Source organism: Pogona vitticeps, chromosome 5 (assembly GCF_051106095.1).
Source record: "Pogona vitticeps strain Pit_001003342236 chromosome 5, PviZW2.1, whole genome shotgun sequence".
Lineage (NCBI taxonomy): Eukaryota > Metazoa > Chordata > Lepidosauria > Squamata > Agamidae > Pogona > Pogona vitticeps.
In genome coordinates, this window is record NC_135787.1 from 20,305,536 (window position 1) to 20,326,602 (window position 21,067).

Genomic DNA, 21,067 nt, shown 5'->3' on the forward strand with positions numbered 1-21,067 from the left:
CTGTTCTGTTAAAATAATTGTACACCGAAATCGTCGTCATGCGAAAAAAAACCCTATCTATCTATCTATCTATCTTATCTATCTATCTATACCCCCGCCTATGTGGTCGACACGACCACTCTAGGCGGCTTCCAGACCAAAAAAAAATGCTGACTTAAATACATATAACAAATATACAAAAGTAAACAATTAAACAATAAACAATAAAGAAAAACAATAAGCAAATTCTTCAAGATGGCTAAAAATAGCACATAATAGATAAAGAAGGAAAAAAAATTAATTGTTATCTGGAGGGAAGGCCTGCTTATACATCCATGTTTTTAGATTGGTCTTGAAAATACCCAGCGACGGGGCCTCACAAATCTCTGGAGGCAAGTTGTTCCAGAGGCGAGGAGCCACCGCCAAGAAGGCCCGATTTCTTGTTTTCTCCTTTCGGGCCTCCCTCGGCGTAAGGCTCCTCAGCCTCACCTCCTGATTCGATCGACTGACCCGGGTAGTTCTTGGTGGGAGAAGGCGTTCCGTCAAATATCGAGGCCCTAAACTGTATAGGGCTTTATACGTAAGCATCAGCACTTTGAAGTCAATGCGGAACCGAATGGGCAGCCAATGCAATGCGGCCAGAGTGGGTGTGATGTGTTGGTATTTCCTCACACCACTAAGAAGTCTGGCCGCCGCATTCTGCACCACTTGGAATTTCCGCATCAGCCTCAAAGGTAGCCCCACGTAGAGCGCGTTACAGTGGTCTAATCTTGAGATTATGAGCACATGCACCAAGGTAGTGAGCACCCCAACATCAAGATAGGGTCGCAGCTGGGCTATCCGCCAAAGGTGAAAAAAGGCGGTGCAGACCACTGACGCCACCTGGGTTTCCATAGTGAGTGTTGGGTCCAGATGGAACCCCAGACTGCGAACCTCACTCTTGGTGGTAAGAGTCACCCCCCCAAAAGAGAGAGAGTTTCCCAAACCACCTACTGTGGGGGCGCCCACCCTCAGTACCTCCGTCTTGTCCGGGTTCAGCCTCAGCCCATTTTCCTGCATCCATTGTAGTATGGTCTCCAGGCAGCGCTGGAGGGACAGAAAGTAAAGTAACAAAGCTATAGTAAAAGCACAAATAAAACATATCTAATAAAAACAGCACCAATAAGAAGGAAAATAGAGCATTCACCAGGTTAAAACCTACTTTGACAGCAGAACCTTAGATGTCAAAAGCCTGTTTGAACAAAGGCTTCATGATGTTTTAACATTTTTATCTTGATAGACATTGTTTGCTAGTCTGTGGTTAAATCATCTAAATTCAAGATAGAAGGATGTGAAAATACACTCAGACTTTTAACCTAAATTTCTTCCTCTTCTCATTTCCATTTATTCAGATCAGTGTGGAGGTAGTGCCCAAATGTGCTGGTTTTATTTGTGTGTTAGTCACTTACATGTGCTGTAATCTGAATTAATGGCAGCGTAGCTGCTTTGAAGATAGCAGAACAAAATAAGCTATCTTGACCCTTGTGGAGGAAATATATGCACGTACACAATTTCAGGCATCAATTAGCAAGGCTGGGATTCTGCTTTAAGAGCTTCTGCCAGCAGCGTAGATGCTGCTGTGCTGGATAATGACATGATCTGGTATAAAGCACGTACATGGATTCATTTTTTTTTTCATTTTGGTTAAATGTGCTTTGCTTGTTTTGCTTCCAGATGAATCAATGCAAAAATTATTTGAAGGAGGAAAAGGAAGTGTGTTTCAAAAGGTACTTTTATGGATCCCATCTAATAACCATCAGCTACAGCTTGCAGGAGCATTGGCGATTGCAAATTTTGCTAGAAACGGTGAGAATCATCGAGGTTCACATCCCAGCAGATTGCTGACACTCGTGTTAAATAGCAGCTGTGGCTCTGACTGTATATTTGTTTACTGGGCATTCTGTATTGCCTTTTATATTGGGAATTATAAACAGCTGAGCACAGAACTGATTTCTGGAAAGACCGTAGGGCTTTGTGGTTGGTTGATCTACTGCCACAACTCAGAATACAGGCATCCTGTTAAATATCAAGATTTTTAAATTTTAAGTTGAATGATATGGTGAGGCAGTAGTTTCCCATGGTGCAGCAAAAGGAAAAGGAGTAGGTGGCAAGCCATTTTGTTTGGGGAATGTTGCTTTAAAAATGCATCTTTAAAATGTACACTAAGGTTTAAGAAGCAAGAGGGAGAAGATTTTCACCAAGGAAAATGTGCTTTTAAAAACTAAGTTGTGCAGTACCTTGGATAAGTGTGTGTATGTGATAAACATATAGATGTACTTATGTGTCTATATTTTAGATGCATATAGGCCTATATTTTTAAAGAGATGTATTACCTGGCCGAAAGAAACACCAAGTTCAGGTGTTTGTAGACTCTTGTGTCCCAAATACTTCCTACTTCATTTTCTTCACTTAAATGACACTGAGCTGTTGACGAGAACAAAATTACTGTTGCCTGGAATTTGAAAGGTACATACTGTGGGAGTGGTGCATTTAACGGAGTTGTGACATTTTATTCACATTATGATTCACTGGTTTTCTTTAGATGGAAATTGTATCCATATGGTGGATAATGGTATTGTTCAGAAACTGATGGACTTACTGGACCGGCATGTGGAGGATGGAAATGTCACAGTGCAACATGCAGCACTGAGTGCGCTCCGGAACCTTGCTATTCCTGGTGAGAAGTTTCAGCATGTTATCAAACTCCTAACAGCGATATTTGCAGTTATAGCTCTCTTTTTTAATTAACACCTTGGGATAAGGTAAGGGGTACAGAAGGTAAAGGGGGATATGAGGGGGAAAAAAAGGAGGGGAGGAGAACAGAAAATGTACTGACATCCAATCTATTCATGTTGCAATATCAACTCGACTTTCCGCTTTTCTTCTATTTGATTGCCCTCCAGGTTTTAACTTATATTTACATCCTAGTTTTAATCTAAGTTATTCAAGTACTATCTGGTGACTCAAGCCATTTATATAATAAATCCCATTGTTCAGTTGTCTTTTGTATTGGGCAGTCTTTCAACACTTCTGATAAGATATCCATTTCTGCCACTTCCCATATCTTCTCAATGAGTTCCTCTTGTTTCGGTATCTCCGATTTCTTCTAATTCTTGGCATAAAGAATTCTGGCTGTGGTGACTATATGTATATATATCTAACTTTGTCTTGCCTATACAGTGGTGCCTCACATAACAAGCACCCCGTTTAACGACGAATCCGCATAGGGAAAACATCGCATTGCAACAATCAGTAAGCGTTTCGCTTACTGATCTTTGCATTGCGATGTTTTAAAACAGCTAATCGGGTGTTCCAAAATGGCCACCGGAAGAAAAAATGGCCGCCCGCAGAGTTTTCACATGGTTTCCTCGCTTACCGAGGCGGTGTAAATGGCAACCCTATGGAGGATTTCCGCTTAGCAGTGAGTTTATCCCCCATAGGAATGCATTGAAGGGGTTTCAGTGAGTTCCTATGGGGTTTTTTGCCCTGTATAGTGATGTTTCCAGATAGCGACGATTTATCCGGAACGGATTATCGTCGCTATGTGGGGCACCACTGTATTGTCTGGTATGATACTCAGTAGAAACAGTTCTGGAGTTAGTGGAACCTTACAAAGCAATATTTTTATAACAAAGTATGTACGCCTATCCAAAATTGTTTTGCTACTCTGCAAGTCCACCACATGTGGTAAAAACTTCCCTTGTATGCTTCACACTTCCAACAAACATTTGACACATTTGTATAAATCTTTGATAATTTTTCCGGAGTCATGTGCCACCTGTAAAACATCTTATATATATTCTCCTTGAGCATTATATTATTTTGCCATATTTGCAACCATTGATCAATATCAATATTATGTCCTATACTGTATTTTGTGCCCACCTAATCATACATTGTCTTATAATGCTATAACACGCAGGGATCTGTTTTAGCTATGATTTTTTTGGGGGGGGGGTCCATCAGATTCTGTGGCTTCATTAAGAAACATTTTGCACCATCCTGTATTCATCAGAACTTGCTACTTGGCATTTACAGCCTTAGCCACATTGAACTAACAATTAAGACATAAATACTATGCTGGAGATAAAATATTAAACGTCGCTTTGAATTAAGATACTAGATATAGCCCAGATAGTCTTATAACACTATCTGAAAGATTCTTAAAATACACTCAAATAAGAAACAGCAGTGGTTCCCAATCTTGGGTAACCCAGGTGTTCTTGAACTGTAACTCCACACAGCTGGTGGTGAAGGCTTCTGGGAGTTGCAGTCTCAGAACACCTGGGTTACCCACAGTTGAAAACCAATGAAATGCATAAAGAAACAAAGCTACTCAGGCAGTATTTCCTGCCCTTATGCTTGTTCCTCCCTCATGTTATATCAAGCACAGAGAGCCCCTTGTGTGAAACAGCTTCCACCACAATCTTCTGAGAGAAGAATGTGGACTTCGGTAGTATTTTGAAATTCATGTTTTGGATTTTGGCTCCCAGAATCCACTGGCCATATTGGAAGTCATAGTCTAAAAAAATTGAATTGAATTTTCCAGACTCTGGGGCTGAACACCTGGAGCTCAGTTAGCCCATGATGGAGGCAGATTTCTCCTTATGAGTTTAATTTTACATTATTGCAAGAAACAATAAAGATCATAAGCTTATTATTCAGTTACCTTGGCCTAACTGTACTGGTGTGAAATTGCAAAGTTCCCTTAGTTAATGAACTGCAATTTTATCCCTCATTGTTCACCATCTCACATACTTGGCTCTTAATGAGGGATACAAATCACCAGTGGTCTGTTAACAACCAGCAGTTCACTGCTGCAATATACCTCATTGTATTTATGTCAACATAACCAACCAGTAAAATTCTGGCCACAGAGTCTTGTGGCTCCTTGAAGATTAAAACAGGTCACTTCGCAGAAACTTTTGTGGATAATAATCCACTTCTTCAGATGCATTATTGGCCACAGAGTCTTGTGGCTCCTTGAAGATTAAAACAGGTCACTTCGCAGAAACTTTTGTGGATAATAATCCACTTCTTCAGATGCATTATTGCTCTTTGGGAAATTTTACAGTTTTGTGAACTCTTCTTTTGCCATTTACAGTACCTCTATCCAAAGAAGGAAGGTCTTTCTTTCTCCCTCCCTCCCTCCCTCCCTCCCTCCCTCTCCCCCTCCCTCTCCCCTTCCTTCCTTCCTTCCTTCCTTCCTTTTCCACATTTTCTCTGCCTCTTATTAATTGATGTGAACCATGCTGGGAAACAACTATTATCTTTTGTCAGAGATTAAAATATCAGGAAACAGGTGAAATCTGGTTGAGCTGATGTGGAAGGGTTTGTAGCCATTGCTGTTAAAGCCTTTCCAGCCAGCTCCAGGAGCAATGACCTGGAGGCAGGGCAGTGGGGAATCCGGCTGCCATGTGAATCAGTCCCTCCCCACACCTGGTCCCTGAGTCTATTTTCATCTTCCTGATCTCCTTCTTTCTTACAAAAGCTTGCTAATCTAGTCCTGAGCAGCTGGGCAACCAAAGGTGAGGGGGTGAAAAGGAGCAAGGACTAAGCAGAGAGAGCAGGGGAATGACATTTTAAAGTAAAGCTATCTTAAGCTGGCAACAATACTGAAGTGAAAATTTTCTCCTGTCTCTCTGCCAATTCCTCATTTATACCCCCTCTTTAGTCACCTAACTGGCCTGGCACTAGGACAGCAAGCCTTTAAATGAAAAGAAGAAGATAAAGAAAGAAAAAAACAGAGGAGGAAGGGAAGAGGATAACAAGCAGACCCAAGCACACAGGATGTGGAGAGGAAAGAATTCAAATGGTTAACAAGCTGCAAACAAGATTGATTTCCTTCATTCTTTACTGAATCCTGTGCAAGTCAGCTGAAGCAAATTCACCTGTGGAAACCTGACTTTCTCGGTGCGACTTCACAGTGGATCCATACTCATTTTATTTGCTGTGCAGTCCCACCCTGTGTTAAGGATTTGGGGAAATACCAAATAAATAGTAAACATTTGTTGTTACTGCTATTTGTTTTATAATTAAAACAAAAAAAATATATAAATAAGAAAAGGAAGGGCACTGGGTAGGATGCCAAATTTGCCAGGATCAACAGCAAATTTAGTCTTGGTCCATATCTCAGCTGTTATTTCTACTTTATGTTAATGGATTTTAAATATCATTGAAATGACACAAAGAGCTTTAATGGGAGCTAATCATGGCCCAAAATTAATACTTTGTAGGGAGCGGGGGGGGGGGGGAATTCAGTCACTTTTCTATTCTAAATGTACTCTGCAAAATGATAGCTCTGATGTTTTTACTTCACTTCCCTGTTAAATGAGTATTTAGCTGTGAAAGAACAATTCACTTTCTAAGATTGTTTCTGTACCTGCTACAGCCACAGTTAAGTACATTTAGAACACCAGGCACAATCAGAAAATAACTTGTTCAAATTCTTATTTTCCTACATAATTTCAATTTGCCCATTCTTCCAAAATACCAAGAGAAGATATGTTCATTTAATATTTAAATTTGTTTAGTGCGGTGGGAATACATTTTAGTGACGCTTTATAAAAAAATGTTAAGCATAAGCTTCTGAACTACAGAATCTCTGCCAGAGCAAGCAACATCTTGTTAGTCCATATTTTAAATGCCAGCTAACTTCTCACTTTTAATTAAAACGCATTATGGAGCAAAGTCTGGCTGCTGCTTCAACATGGAGGTGGTGTGCCTTACAGGGTAGGGAACAGGTGCAGTTGCCATGTACCGTGGAAAAGAGGTCTTGACAGGCCGAGCAAAAGCACAGGGTGTTACTTGCCACCGTTTGCAAGGTACAGCCTTTGCCATTTACATAACCCTGCCATACAGAGAGCTTAAAATGCATTTGTGTGCACAAAACAAAACCATTTGATTATTTAACTTTTATCCATAGCACACATTTCTGTCCTGTTTTGTAGATGCTGTGTATGATGGGGCACAGTTGCAATTGTTCTGTCTGTACAGCATTTTTGTGAGCCAACAACTGTGTGTGTTTGAATCCTGTATAGTTATGCCCTGTCCACCAAATCTAACTAGTTTTTCCCCTCCATTTAAGTGAACTTCATTAACGAATGCATATAAATAAATATTGTTTGCACAAAGTATACCATATATATGGTGGGATATATGCGTTAAAGTCTGTTTTCTAAAGCAACACATATATTCATACTGTACTTGGACCATTCCCTTTGGGGCCCTATTTGAATAAGCTCCATTAGTCTATAGCAATGTGTACATACATGCACACAAACAGTGGTTTTCTGTTGTTGTTTATTCATCAAGTTGTGTCTGACTCTCCGTGACTCCATGGACCAGAACACACCACACCCTTCTATCCTCCACTGCCAGTGGAGAACTGAATTTCTTACTGGCAGACATTTATTTATTTATTTATTTACTGATAACCTCTCTGGTGCAGCAGGAATGTGAAGGGTGTTAACGTGGCTAGATTGAGGGCCTTCCCTCACTATTTCTTTTACTGACTATTGATTAGTTCCTTTGCCAGAGAGATTTCTGTCCCACTGTTTGTTAGTCATGATAAGACAGTCCAGTACAGAAAAGTTTCTTATTCTTATTGGGGGGAATTAAATGTAGGATCTCTTGTAATGTGGTTCATTTTGCACTTGCAGCAAGGAAGAAAAAAGTTTGTAAAAATATGTTTGTGATCTGAGCTTATAAGGTCTAGAATAGTGCTATTTGTTAACAGGGAAGCTGGATTTGACATGACTTCACTTTACTGCATTGTTAATACCTGTTAGCACTCTTAGGCTGTTTAAAATCTGTTTCTTGGATGAGTCTTATTTTTCGGACTGTGAATTGCATTTGTAATTAATTTTACACGGTATATGTATATGTTACATGTGCATTTCAAAGAAAGGTCAGATTGGGAGGTATGTATGTATGCATGGCCTGTACTTCTTTGTTTGGAGAGCCAGGTTGTTAGAGCCAATCCACAGCTGCTTCAGCTATAACCATAAAACAGCAACCAAACTGCTTCCTGACTTACGTCTTAAGAGAGACATGCCTGGGGAATTCCATCTTGCCAAGAACTTTTGGGCTTTAAGTTCTTCATACTGATTAACTGATACAAACCTGATTAACTTATATTTTAATCCACAAAAGCTCATTTATTGTATGATGATTTTTGGTGGTCTGTATCAGTGGTTCTTAACCTTTGTTACTCGGATGTTTTTGAACTGCAACTCCCAGAAACCCCAGCCAGCACAGTTGGTGGTGAAGGCTTCTGGGAGTTGCAGTCCAAAACTCCTGAGTAACCCAAGGATAAGAACCAGTGGTTTATATTGCGTATTTTCACATTATATATAACTGTACATATACAGTGGTGCCCCACATAGCGATGATAATCCATTCCAGAAAAATCGTCGCTATACGGATTTGTCGCTTTGCGGAACAAAAAAGCCCATAGAAACGCATTTAAACACGATTAATGTGTTCCTATGGGCGTCAAACTCACTGTTCAGTGAAGATCCTCCATAGCGCGGCCATTTTCGCTGCCTGTTAAGTGAGGAATCCATCCCAGAAAACAGCAGGCGGCCATTTTGAAACCACCGATCAGCTGTTAAAAAAGCATGGCTTTGCGATGATCGGTTCCAGGGAACCATTCATAGCAAAGCACCACCAGCCAGCCAGCCCCGGACGACGCCTAGCCTCCTTGGCGGGGCTGTCTCGGGGCGCAGACAGGTGGGCCAGAGGGTCTTTCTCCAGCGAGCGAGGGCTCGGAGGAAGCCGCCCGGGGCGGGAAGGAGCGTGCCATCCACCCACCGCTCACCAGCCAGCCAGCCCAGGAGACACCCGGCCTCCTTGGGCGGCGAGCTCGGAAGCAGGCAACCGCCCGGGGCGGGAAGGGGTGCGCCATCCACCCGCTGCTCAGCAGCCAGCCCGGGAGACACCCGGCCTCCTTGGGCGGTGAGTGGGAGGGGGCTTGGAGGCAGGCAGCCACCCAGGGTAGGAAGGGGCGCGCCACCCGCCGCCAGCCAGCCAACCCCGGATGCCCGGTCTCCTTGGCGGGGGTGCAGACGGGGCGAGGAGGGAGTCTCTGGCGCACCACCACCCCCGTCCAGCCGCTGCCGCCCTGATCCCGATCCCCAGCGGGCGCCTCTTCTGCAGTGCCTCCCACCGTGACTGCTCTCTGGCTCGGCGCCCAGGGGTACACGCAGGGATCGGGGCCAGGCCCTTCGCCCCTCCTTCCCTCCCTCCTCCCGAGGCGCCAATCCGGAGCGCCCCCGCTCCCCCCCACTGTCCCCTATTTATGCAGGAGCTCTGACGGGGTAGTGCAGCACCAATCAGCTGTTTAAAAAGCCTTGCTTGCGGTGCCAATCAGCTGTTTAAAAAGCATTGCTTTGCCGTGATCGGTTCCCCAAGCAGGGAACTGATCATCACAAAGCGAAATTCCCCCATAGGGAACATCGGAAAGCGCTCGCAAAAGCCATTGCAAAATCTTCATCGCAAACCGATTTCATCGTTATATGAAGCAATCGCTATGCGAGGCACCACTGTATCTTACTACCTCCCCATGTTTTTGTATCTGTACTGTTATGCTTTGTAGTGGCCTGTGAATGAAAATGGAATTTGTTCTTACCGTAGCACTACTGCTAAGCCTTGCTCTGCCACCCCAATGTCAATGTAGAAATACCGTGGAAAGGCATAATGACACCCAGTATTGCCTTTTTTCATCCCTTTTCTCAATTCCCACATGGTCAAATCCCATAATTTGTTCTTATGGAAAAGTGTGTCTGGGTTACCACCAAAATAAGCTTTTTTTTGTATAGCACTAAAGTATCATCTCTGCAATCCATGTGAGATAATATCTGTTCTTTATTCATGTAGTTGTAAATAAGTCGAAAATGCTGTCAGCTGGCGTGGCAGAAGCAGTACTGAAGTTTCTCAAATCCGAGATGCCCCCTGTTCAGTTCAAGCTGCTAGGGACATTGAGAATGTTAATAGATGCACAAGGTAAAAGTGAACTGTTCTTTGTGTTAAATGGTGCTCTCTTTGTGCAGTCCTTCATCCATTGCTAAGTTTCTTACAGAAGGAGAAAAGGATTTAAAGGAAATATTCCAAATAAATTGAATGCCAAGAGAACTGTCTCTAACATCTAAATACAAGTGTAGACACCTGATATACTATAGTCGACTCAAGCCATGACATACCATTAATGCATTTTAGCTTCTTATTTAGCTTCTTATGCCCCCTGATGTTGCTGAGTCTCTGCTCCAAAAATCAGTATTTTTCTTTTTCATACTTTGGCGAATTTGCTGTTAAGTCAGTACAGTTGTGTCTCGCAAGACAATTTTAATTCGTTCCGCAAAAATTGTTGTCTTGTGAAAAAATCATCTTGCGAGGTTCCCTATGCATCGGTCTCAAAAAAAAAAAAAGTCTTGCAAAGCATTGGTCTAAAAAAAAAAAGTCTTGCGAATGTGCACAATGAATAAATGCAGTTGCCGGAGGATGTATAAGAATTGGTTGAATTTATAGCAGATATTGTTTGCAGGATGGAAAAAAATTAAGAAATAGCTTTGTTTCTCAGCAAATTTAATACATGCAATAAAGAATAATATAGTATAGATACTTTTTGATCATGATAAACACTTGGGGGTTCTGATTCTCCTGAAGTCCTTTTGTTGTGGACTACCTGGCTTTTCTTGTCATTGCCATCTCCTTCCTCCTCTTTAGTGCAGAGTCATCTCTATACCTTTCCTGCTATTCCATATCATGTAGGGATGTGGGGGAGGATTATTTTTGTAACAACACCCCCAGCTGCTATATTTTGAAATATGTCATCTTTTCAAACTATGTAGCCGAAGCTGCTGAACAGCTGGGGAAGAATGTGAAGTTGGTTGAAAGGCTCGTAGAATGGTGTGAAGCCAAGGATCACGCGGGCGTGATGGGAGAATCGAACAGACTACTCTCTGCTCTTATACGACATAGCAAATCAAAAGTAAGTTATTGTGTTAAGATCATGAACACTTAAGTTGTTTGCTATCTGAACCAGCTCTACTCCAAGAGTACTATGCTCCCCATTTTGCAGGGAGGGATCCAAATTTGAAGTAGTTTGATTTGAACAAACCTTGCTTTGGCAGTCTACAGTCCAGGTGATAAACCTGTGGGCCTCCATATTATTGAGACTACCGCTCTCATAATCCCTTGCAGTGCTATCTGGCGCTTCCAGAAGCTGAAGTCCAAAATGTCTGGAAAGCCAATTGTTTTGTACTTGTGGCTTGTTAAAATGATCAGGACATTGAATCATTGTGGAGCACTCAATACAGTAGAGAAAACAGATGGAGCTTGAAATGTGAGGTTCAAAAATTATTCAACCTTCGTTGTTAGAAATTGCTGTTAATGTTTCCGGCTGAACTTATTTAAATTCATGTTATTAATACAGTACATTAATTAAAATGCTAGTTAAAATGTTATTTTATGCATTATTTACAGAGAGGATACCTATCATTCACATCTCCCTCTCCCTGCAGTTCTAGTTAAAAAGTAGATTCATACTCTGTAGCCCAACCTTGGCCCTAGACAAGTAGCTAAAGGGTAACAACTGGAAGCCCTGGCATTTGTCAAGGCTTCTGGGCGTTATAGTCCAAGACCACCCCAAATAGCCACTCCCAGATACTGTTCTTTAGTGTAAGCAAAATAGTTTTGCTTGAAAGTATAGGCCAATGCTTGTTATTATTTTCCAATTGTGAAATACTGCTGTTGATGTGATTTGGGTGCAATAGGAGTGGAGTCAAGTTTGACCTCAGTAGCTGCCTAAAATCGGAGACACCATCTCTCTGAGGCTGGTTTTAATCAGGCCTATCAGGCAAAGCTTCTTATAGTGCTATGCTGAACAAGTACAGCTAGAAAAGTCAACTGACTCTGGTTCTTAGTGGTTCCCGACATTGGGACTCCTGGTACTTTTTGATTACAGCTTGCAGAAACTCTGACAAATTCCATAGACTGCTATAGGATGTGTTAATTAAGCCTACTAGGTGTTATAGTCCAAGTCTGTTTCTAGGCCCATGACAGGCCAGCCTGCTGTAAGCCTAGTTGCAAAACGAAGTACAGTCCCTTTACCTTTTAAAAAGGGGGAATGTGAACCTGTAAAGAGGCATGCAATACTAACATTTTTTAATCAGTAGAAGTCCCATTATGTTGCCTTTTAAAATGCCATTTTAAAGACTAAACTTCAATAGCTTTTTTAATTGATCCAAAAATTTATCAGGTTTAATGTTGTCATGTTAATTTTAATGCATTATTTCCATTAACTGAAAACAACAGATGGGTAGAAGGGCTGTGTCTTGGGTTGGCTTCTTTACCAAACATACCCATCTTGTTTGATTTTGGGAAGCCAAGTCACGTTAAGCTTTCACTATGCCTGTTTTACAAAGAAAAAAAAAACACCAGAGAATGAAATACATGCTAACAAAGATACAGATGCAAACACACATCATGGCCATGCATGGCGTGGTTTGCTTTCTACTTACATGTGAGATCACCAAGGATCGTGAGGTAGGACTCCTGCCTAAAGTCCTAGAGAGTCACTTCCAGGCAAAAGTACCAGTTATGGATTAGATGGAGTAATGGTTTGACTCAGTATAAGATGGCTACCTATGTTTCTATGGGTACATCTGCAGCACTTCCTCCCCATCTCCTGGTGGGACAAGCCAGGAACCGGGGCACTCTTATCAACCAAAGGATCTTAAGAAAAGGCTGGCATATGGACCTCTTTATTTTCTAAATAACTGCTATAAATTAGTGTGGATTATTGGCTTTTGGCTATAATAAATACATTATAAGCTATAACTTAGCAGAACGTGCACATAGCAGCTGGAAATGTTTAGATAAAAACACTTTTTGTATAGTATAAGATTCAGTGATCTCCCATGTTTGTGTTTGTGCCAGCAATTATGACATTAAATAATCACTTGTGTCTTCGTTTAAAACATGAAATAACTTTTGCTGTTCATAAACATCTGTAAAACTTAACTTACATTGTTTAGACATTTGGTATGGCAGATACAGTTTCTCTGGCAAATTACTATCTCATTGCAAGACTGTTATATTTGTGATACTTATTTAGCCCTATTATATATCTTAGTCACATCTTTATTCTTGTCTGAGATACATATCTTCTGGGTCCCCATCAGTCCCTATATGATTACGTACGTGTTTAGCCCTGTCACCTCTGTCAGTCCCTGTCTGACGGACTTCTAACTGACACCTGTCTTATATAGTAGTCTGGCTGATTGCAGACACATTGTGATTGGTTAAAGTCATATTCCATGCAGATACAACAATCTGGTTGTAGAAAACACATTTAAACATTAATTCACATATACACATTCTGTGTTGCATAAATATTAGGAGTGTGTTATGGCTTAAACGTGTATGTACTTGTAACTAATAAATAATGCAGCCTTAGTCCTTTCCACAGGTTGTACAAGAAAGGCGAATGAATGAATATTGTTGTTCAAAGAACTGGAACAATGGTTGGTGGGGGAAGGTTGCAGCACACAACCAGCAGGAAGAACAAGAAAAGGAGGGTATAGAAATTTTTTTAGTTACAGTGTGGGCACTGAGCTTGGCTGAAGTAGAGGAAGAGAATCTATAATGCTGGTTCTGAAAAGCAGTAAACATTGGAAGTGATGCATAGAAATGTGGGCACAGAGCCGAGCCACTTCAGCATGGTATATTATGGCATTTCAAAATATACTGGCATTTCCTGATTGCTTGTCATGTTTCACATAGAAGGGCATGATCAGTGTCAACACTGATGTCAGGGTGAAAAGGTTTACAAGCAAGAGGTAATGAGAAAGCTCCTTAGAAAGCCAGTGATAGTTAGAGTACACTCCCATATACTACCATGTCTCCAGATTTTTGGAGTACGATCTTCATCCATCCCTGACCACACTGGGTCATGCTGATGGGAGTTGGAGGTCCAGAGGACACCACGCTGAAGCATTGTGGGCTAAATGGGCTAAGGCCTTGACCTCTGGCTGCTGTTCTGTGCATAATCAGTACATTTTATTTTATCTGTAGCACACGGTAATTTTTCCTTACATCCTGTGAAACACCTTTTTTATTTTCAGGATGTAATTAGGACCATTGTTCAGAGTGGCGGCATTAAGCACTTAGTTACCATGGCAACTAGTGAACATGTAATAATGCAGAATGAGGCTCTTGTTGCCCTGGCACTAATAGCGGCTCTAGAATTAGGTAAGTATTCTTTTTAATTCTGTGTAATCTGTCTCCGCATCTCTGTTACGAAAGAGAAAACTGCTCAGGAATAAAGCAAGGCTAGGTGGCAAATTGCTCCCTGATGAGTTGATAAGTTTAAATAAATATATATAGACCTCATGACACATGGTTTTGTGCTTGAAGTATGGACAGACATCCCCCATATGTTAAGAGCACTATCAAAGATGAGAATATGGATGTGGTAATTCTTTTATATATTTTATGTTATGTAACTTGTCATTTTGTATGTAAAGCTCTGAAGAGACATGGTGATTTCCTATCACCATCACTGAGTTCTGGCATTCTCCATAGTTCAAAACATCTGAAGGGAGGCAGGCTGTGGAAAATTGTTGTACAGTGGTGCCTCGCTTAGCGATCGCTCCGTTGAGTGATGAAATCGCTTTGTGATGGACTTTTGGGCATCGCTGGAGCGATCGCTTAGCGATGTCCCCTATGGCTAAAATTTGCTTTGCGATGACCGCGGGGAAGCGATCATGGCAAAGCGAACTTTTTTAAACAGCTGATTGGCGGTTCCAAAATGGCCGCCGCTGTTTTGCCTCGCTTTAGAGGCACCCAAAATGGCCGCCGCTATGGAGGAATTTCGCTTTAAGGTAAGTTTTTAGTCTATAGGAACGTATTAAACACGTTTTAATATGTTCCTATGGGCTTTTTAATATCGCTTAGCAATTAAATCACTTAGCGATGTTTTTTCCGTAACGGATTAACATCGCTAAGTGAGGCACCACTGTATACAGATGTATACAAAAGAGTGAACCATGGTGGTTCACCAGAAAAATTCCAAACATCTCCCATCAGAAAATAAGTTATAAGAGCCAACCAAAACATGGTACATTGCCTTTTTTCATGACTGCCCAACCCAAAAATCCACCCACTCCCATAAATTTACATGCATTTCCACATACTATAAGATTTGAGAAGGTGGAGGTATTTGTGCAAATCTTAGAAATACCCACCAGCCCACAGGCATGCATAATCAGATCAAGCGCGTGTCATTTCCCTCAATTTGGCAGTGAAAAAGCAAGGTTAGCATTTACGTTTCTGTCCTATTCAGTTTAGAGAAGGTTGAATTAAGGTCCTTTTACATGCTTTATGGTGGGAAATGTTCCATGCAGGTCCAAAAAGAAAGAAACCTGTTCTTCAGACTTGTGGCTTTCATTTCTTTTGGTTCACAGCTACAGCAGAAAAGGACCTCGAAAGTGCTCAGTTGGTACAGATTCTACACAGGCTGTTGTCAGATGAGAGGAGTGCACCGGAAATCAAGTACAACTCCATGGTATTGATCTGTGCTCTTATGGGATCAGGTGAGTTTTCCCAAAGCTCTGCTTTTTACTGGGGATGGGAGGGAATCAGTGGCCTTCCAAAATGTTGTGGGACTGGAACTGCATGCTACCATATATTGCATAGTCCAGTACAGAAGAGAGTGAGTAGGGGAGTTGAATAGCTCCCCCACCCCAGGTCTGTGTTAACTTCTGAAAAGTTAGGGAAGCAATGGACATGTTACAGATTTTGTAAATAAGAGCTGATCTGAAAGCAATGCAGCTATTTCTGTTTCAGCACACGTAACAGCTTCAATTCAGGTAAAGTTAGCTGTGTAATTCAACACACATTTGCCTGGATAAACATCCAGGGTGGATAAACATCCAAGAACAGGATGGCCTGAACAGGGTGGGATATATAGTACAATTTCAGCTTGGAAACAGAGTTTTCACCCAGGGGATATAAGAAATGTGATTCCACACCAGCAATCCAATGAGTCAAAATCGATTGTACCATCTTGTGCTGCTCATGTACCACCTGATGCAGTCATGAGTAACGTGAGCTGTGCTGAAGCTAATACAGTCCTCTGAACCACTCACATAAGCATTCAAACCCAGAAATGTAGTGGGGTTGGGCAGAACGGAGGAGATTCACATCCACTGTTCAGTATGTCTTCTGCTGTATTCATTACTAAATGAGAAAGTAAGAACTGTATATTTGGGTTAGACTGTAGCTTGATAGTCAAAGCACATGCTTTGCATGCAGAACATTTCAGGTTCAATTCCTGCCATCTCCACATAAAGCTGGGAAAGAGTCCTGCCTAAAACCCCGAACAGCCATTGCTCGATAGTGTAAACATTACTGAGGAAGGTGGACCAAGAGTTTGACTCCATAGCAGGCAGCCTCATACACTGCAGCCCTTAAAACTTAATACCCTATGGCCATTAATTAATGCTAGAGTTGGAGCTACTTTTCAGTTGTTAGAGACCTGCCATAGACATCATAGTATTTCACGTATCCACTGCAATCTCTGTGGAGGAACAGAGTTTTATAGATTCATTGTGCACACTACGTGAGGACAAAAGATAAGATGCAGTCCTACAGGTACCCTCTCGTGTTTGAGCCTCACGGGATGTATTAGAACTTCCTTCTAAGGAACTATAATAGGACAGAGCCACAGGAGTGAATAGCTTTGAATGTTGACAGCAGGCCTTTTCAGCAGAATATCCCAAATACAGAGACTGCCATATTGGGGATGGGGTGGCTTTTCTTATTATTTATGTATTTGACTTATATCCCACCTTTCTCCCAGTTTGGTACTCTGGGAAGCTCACATAATTGTAAATTTGCAATAAACTTAATAAGCTTCTCCACTCTGTGGTTTCTTTACAGGTGGAAAACATATCTCCCAAATTGTAGGAAAAAGTCAAAATGCATAGTAGTGTACTTTTCCAACAGGAGTTTAAGACTGGAATTTTCATGGCACGTTGTCTTATGTGCTGTCATTTTGGCTTTTGCCAGCGCCAAAAATTAATGCTTTTAATTTTTGCACCATCATGAGGGTGTTTCTGATGTTACATTTCTAAATACTCTTGTTTTGATCTTTAGAAGCATGCTTCTTGCCAAAGACTGCAGGCACTGTGACAACCCAGGATGCTTGGTTGCCTTCTGTAACCACTGCAGTCTTTTTCTAAGAATTATTCTCAGAAAGCTGCTTCTGCTTGCACCACTGTCATGGCCTTTGAATATGGCAGCCTTCCTGTTCTAACAGACCCTTTATGTAGAAGGGAAACAATGGGAAATATCAATGGTGTACATAACATAAAAGAACAGGGTGAGAAGATGGAGCCCTTCCCATCCTTACTATGTGTTTAGGGGTGGAGGGCAGGTGCAGGACTCTTTAAATGCCTGAGCAGAATTGCTTTTGCCACTGGAACCTATTAATACTCTGAAAGAAGCACCTGCTGTAAATACCAAGCTATCCTGGAAGTAGGAAGCATTTGGCTTGCACAGGAGAATAGCCTGGATATTGAAAGGCAGTTTCCATTAAATTGTTCAGTAAATTAGTAGAGCCTGAGCTTGCTTTTCCTTTTCCTTTCATGGTCAGAGAATTAGAAGGCACAGGCTGAGTTTAAGCAGGTGAACAGGAGACTTGGCAGGCAAACAAGAAGTTAGAGTTGCAAAGAGGCTCTGTAGGTAGCGAAACTGATTCTAAACAGCTGTTACTGAGTGACTTGTGAAGTTGCCCGAGGAGGAGGGCTGTGCAAAGAGTTTAGTTCTGGGTGACACTGTAAAACTGAAGCTAAAACACCTTACTGCTGTCACGCTTTAAACCATCATGACTAAATGGAGCCTTGCTGCCAACAGGATTTGCCTGTATTATAACTATTTCAGCAACAAGAAAAGCACTTTTAATGTCCCCAAGCTTTTTACATGCAATTTTAACCCTGCTGCTTGTTCCTGCACTGCTTTTATAATTTATTATGTGGCTTTTGATTAATTTATTTTTTATACATTTTCATTTGTTATTTTGAGTTTGTGGAGAAACAACTAGAGATGGGGGTATTCATATATGAGTATGAATATCCCAACACAGGTGGCGTTAATACCCTCCATGGGGCCGGACAGTCCACTCACTGATCCGACGCAAACGGCACGTTTCTACCAATGGCTCCGTAGCACATGATCCACTTGCCACTCCTGGCAGGAGGACAAGCCTTGTTGCAAGGTCGAAGGGTGGCGAGTGGATCGCGCGCTGCGAAGCTATTGGTAGAATCATGCCATCCGCTTCCGTGGCAGATCGGTGAGTGGACCGTCCGGCCCCATGAGGCTGGACCCTCGTTCACGCCACCTGTGTGGGGATATTCATATTCAAATACCCCCATCTCTAGAAACAACACAATACGAATGGAGAGCAATGTAAAAATAATTAAGTAGAATAAAAAACACCATATCTGCCAGATTCCAGACATTAGCTTTAAGGATACAAATGGAAATGCTCTAGCAAAAACAGACAGAGAAATAGATGGAGCAACCCCCAGTGCAATGAGAAATGCCAAAAATTGCAGCAGACTCAAAGCCTAAATGTCAGCAGGGGCTGGCACAGATGAGTCCAGATAGTTTATGTTAGTGATGAGCATGAATTAATTTGGCCCAGGGGCATTCCCTCCCCCTACTCCCCAGCTGGCTACCCCACTCACAAGCCCCCGAGAACCGCTCAGGTCATCATCCTTCGCCATCTGCCCAGTCTAGGAAGGAGCTCGGGGCTTCCCTTTGCTGCCTCCTCCAGCAGCCAACTGTGCAACAGCTGTGCAGAGAGAATCCCCATCCCATCTCCTCATCTGAGTGGTCGGCTGCCAGAGGCAGCAGGGAAGGGAAGCCTGAGCTGCTTCCTGGACTGGGCAGGCAGCAAAGGACGACGATCCAGGTGACTTGTTGAGACTTGTAAGTGGAGCAGCTGAAATGTGGAGGCAGGGAATGTGTGGCACCATACAAAGGCATTGCACCTGTGAATTTGTCACCCTGGGTCAAATTAATTCATGCCCATCTCTAGTTTATTCATTGATGCCTGTGGAAAGGAAAGTTAAAGCATTCCAGCAGCTGTTGCATTATAAAGGCTGCAGCAGAAAGAGGCCCCGCTTTGTCTGTCTTGTCTTTCCTGCTTCTTGATGGCATCTAAAGCACAGATTTTCATACAACTGCAGTTGTTTCTTAAAACTAACCTTTCTTGTATAATTATCACTCATTTTTATATGGTTCTCTCCATCATACAGATTCCTGGTAGAGTAAAATGCGCTGTTCTTTTTTGGCCTGCCTCTGACATTTTCCTCCCAGTTGCAGTACTGAAAAAGATCATATTTGCACACAGATGATAAGCAGAACAAAGGCAGAAGGGCTTGGACAGAATGGCTCCTTGCATGTCCCATTCTTGGGACGCTATTGCTTGCAGCTGCCAGTTCCTTTGCTGCCTATGCTGTGTATTGACAAGGCTTCAGTTCAATTCCACAAATCTAGACAAAAGAGCAGCTGCGCACATAAAAGCTCAGTAGGCAAGTAACCATCTTCCTTCTGTTTGACAGAACTCCTTCACAAGGAAGTGCAGAGTCTGGCCTTTCTAGATGTTGTATCAAAACTCCGCAGCCATGAGAACAAAACCGTCGCGCAGCAGGCTTCCCTCACAGAGCAGAGACTCACGGTGGAAAGCTGAGGAAGGGTATCGAATTCCATATAGCATCGCGTCAGATTTCACCTTTCGTCCTGTCCTGCTGCTACACTTGCTGCGTTTTACCCACTGTGTCACTTGTGCATGCGTGTAACATTCCCACACCAATTGAACTGTTGTAGGTACCTCTCCAAAGATGACTTTGAAAAACCCATAGCCAATTGTCATAAATACACCTGTCCCCTTTTTCTCATACACACACACACACAGACACACAGTCTTGTTGTTCTACTTGTATTCGCGTTGCTTGGGCCATATAATAGAATGTGCATGTTGTAGTCCTATAATAATGTAAAAGTGGTACTACAGTGACGACTCTCCTCTCATATCCCTAACTCCGTAACAGTGTACTGCTAACTTAGGGGAAAAAAACAGGAGGCAGCAAGGCCAGGCTGGACTGCCAGTAAGGTAAGGTTTCAAAGAATGGAGGGAGTTCCTCTTTTTGATGTTTTAGAAGCAACAACAAAAAGGGACCATGAAGGAAGTCTTGCTGCTCATTCACTGGTCTTACCTGTTAATGTTGATCCCGTGGTACCTAGAGGTAAACAAATAAACTCCAGTGCTCTCACACTTTACCCTGTGGTTCATCTTTTGTATATAGCAAATTGTTTGTGTGAAGGTTTATGTGTTGTTATTTTCAAAGCATGTGGGTCTGAAATGCTTATAGTGAAGGTGCTGTCTGCAGGACTCAGCTACTTAGGTGCAGGCCTGAGACTAGCCTTTTACATTTGTTTCACTTATGGAGAGGGACTGATGGTTTGTTTCTGCATAAGTTCTTTTCCCCAGTGCATCCTAGAAAGGCTTTTATGAGTTGGGAACTGTACCATTTGAAGCCCTGCAAGTCTGTGGAGAGGTCCTTTGCAAAATCCACCTTCACTACTGTGTTACGTTGCAGTTCACTGAACTGTTAGATTTCATCTTCCAGAAAAAGGAAAAGCTAAAGGAGAAGTCCTCCCTGTCTCTACAAAAGTATAGATTTACTCCTTCTTAAAGAGAAAAGTTCCTTCTTTTTTCGCAGTTGATAACAACTAAGGGTCAAACCAGTGAGCCCAGTCACAAAATGAAGCCCAGTAAATGCAAAGTGCAGATGTGAGAAAAATCACATGCTATGACATGCTATGCTATGCTTTTGCTGCTTGGAGCAGCACCTCTTCTAAAATCATGCAATCTGTTGCTGGAGTCTAAGATTTGAAAGCAGTCATTGATCCACAGATTCCAAATACCGTATTTTTCACTCTATAAGACGCACTACCCCCAAAGAAAGTGGGGAGAAGT

At 42.1% G+C, this 21,067-nt stretch overlaps 1 protein-coding gene across 9 annotated transcripts in view; it reads left to right on the forward strand.

The window, feature by feature from the left end:
• Positions 1–20,367, forward strand: part of RAP1GDS1 (Rap1 GTPase-GDP dissociation stimulator 1) — a 108,397-nt gene extending 88,030 nt beyond the window's left edge. For all 9 annotated transcript variants that reach the window (XM_020802915.3, XM_078394603.1, XM_020802919.3 and 6 more), the window contains 7 exons: positions 1,693–1,824; positions 2,561–2,695; positions 9,898–10,023; positions 10,869–11,008; positions 14,145–14,271; positions 15,486–15,614; positions 19,650–20,367. In XM_020802915.3, the coding sequence (XP_020658574.1) occupies positions 1,693–1,824; positions 2,561–2,695; positions 9,898–10,023; positions 10,869–11,008; positions 14,145–14,271; positions 15,486–15,614; positions 19,650–19,777 (917 nt within the window). In that variant the 3' untranslated portion in view covers positions 19,778–20,367. The remainder of the gene's footprint in view (positions 1–1,692; positions 1,825–2,560; positions 2,696–9,897; positions 10,024–10,868; positions 11,009–14,144; positions 14,272–15,485; positions 15,615–19,649) is intronic.
• The last annotated feature ends 700 nt before the right edge of the window (positions 20,368–21,067 follow it).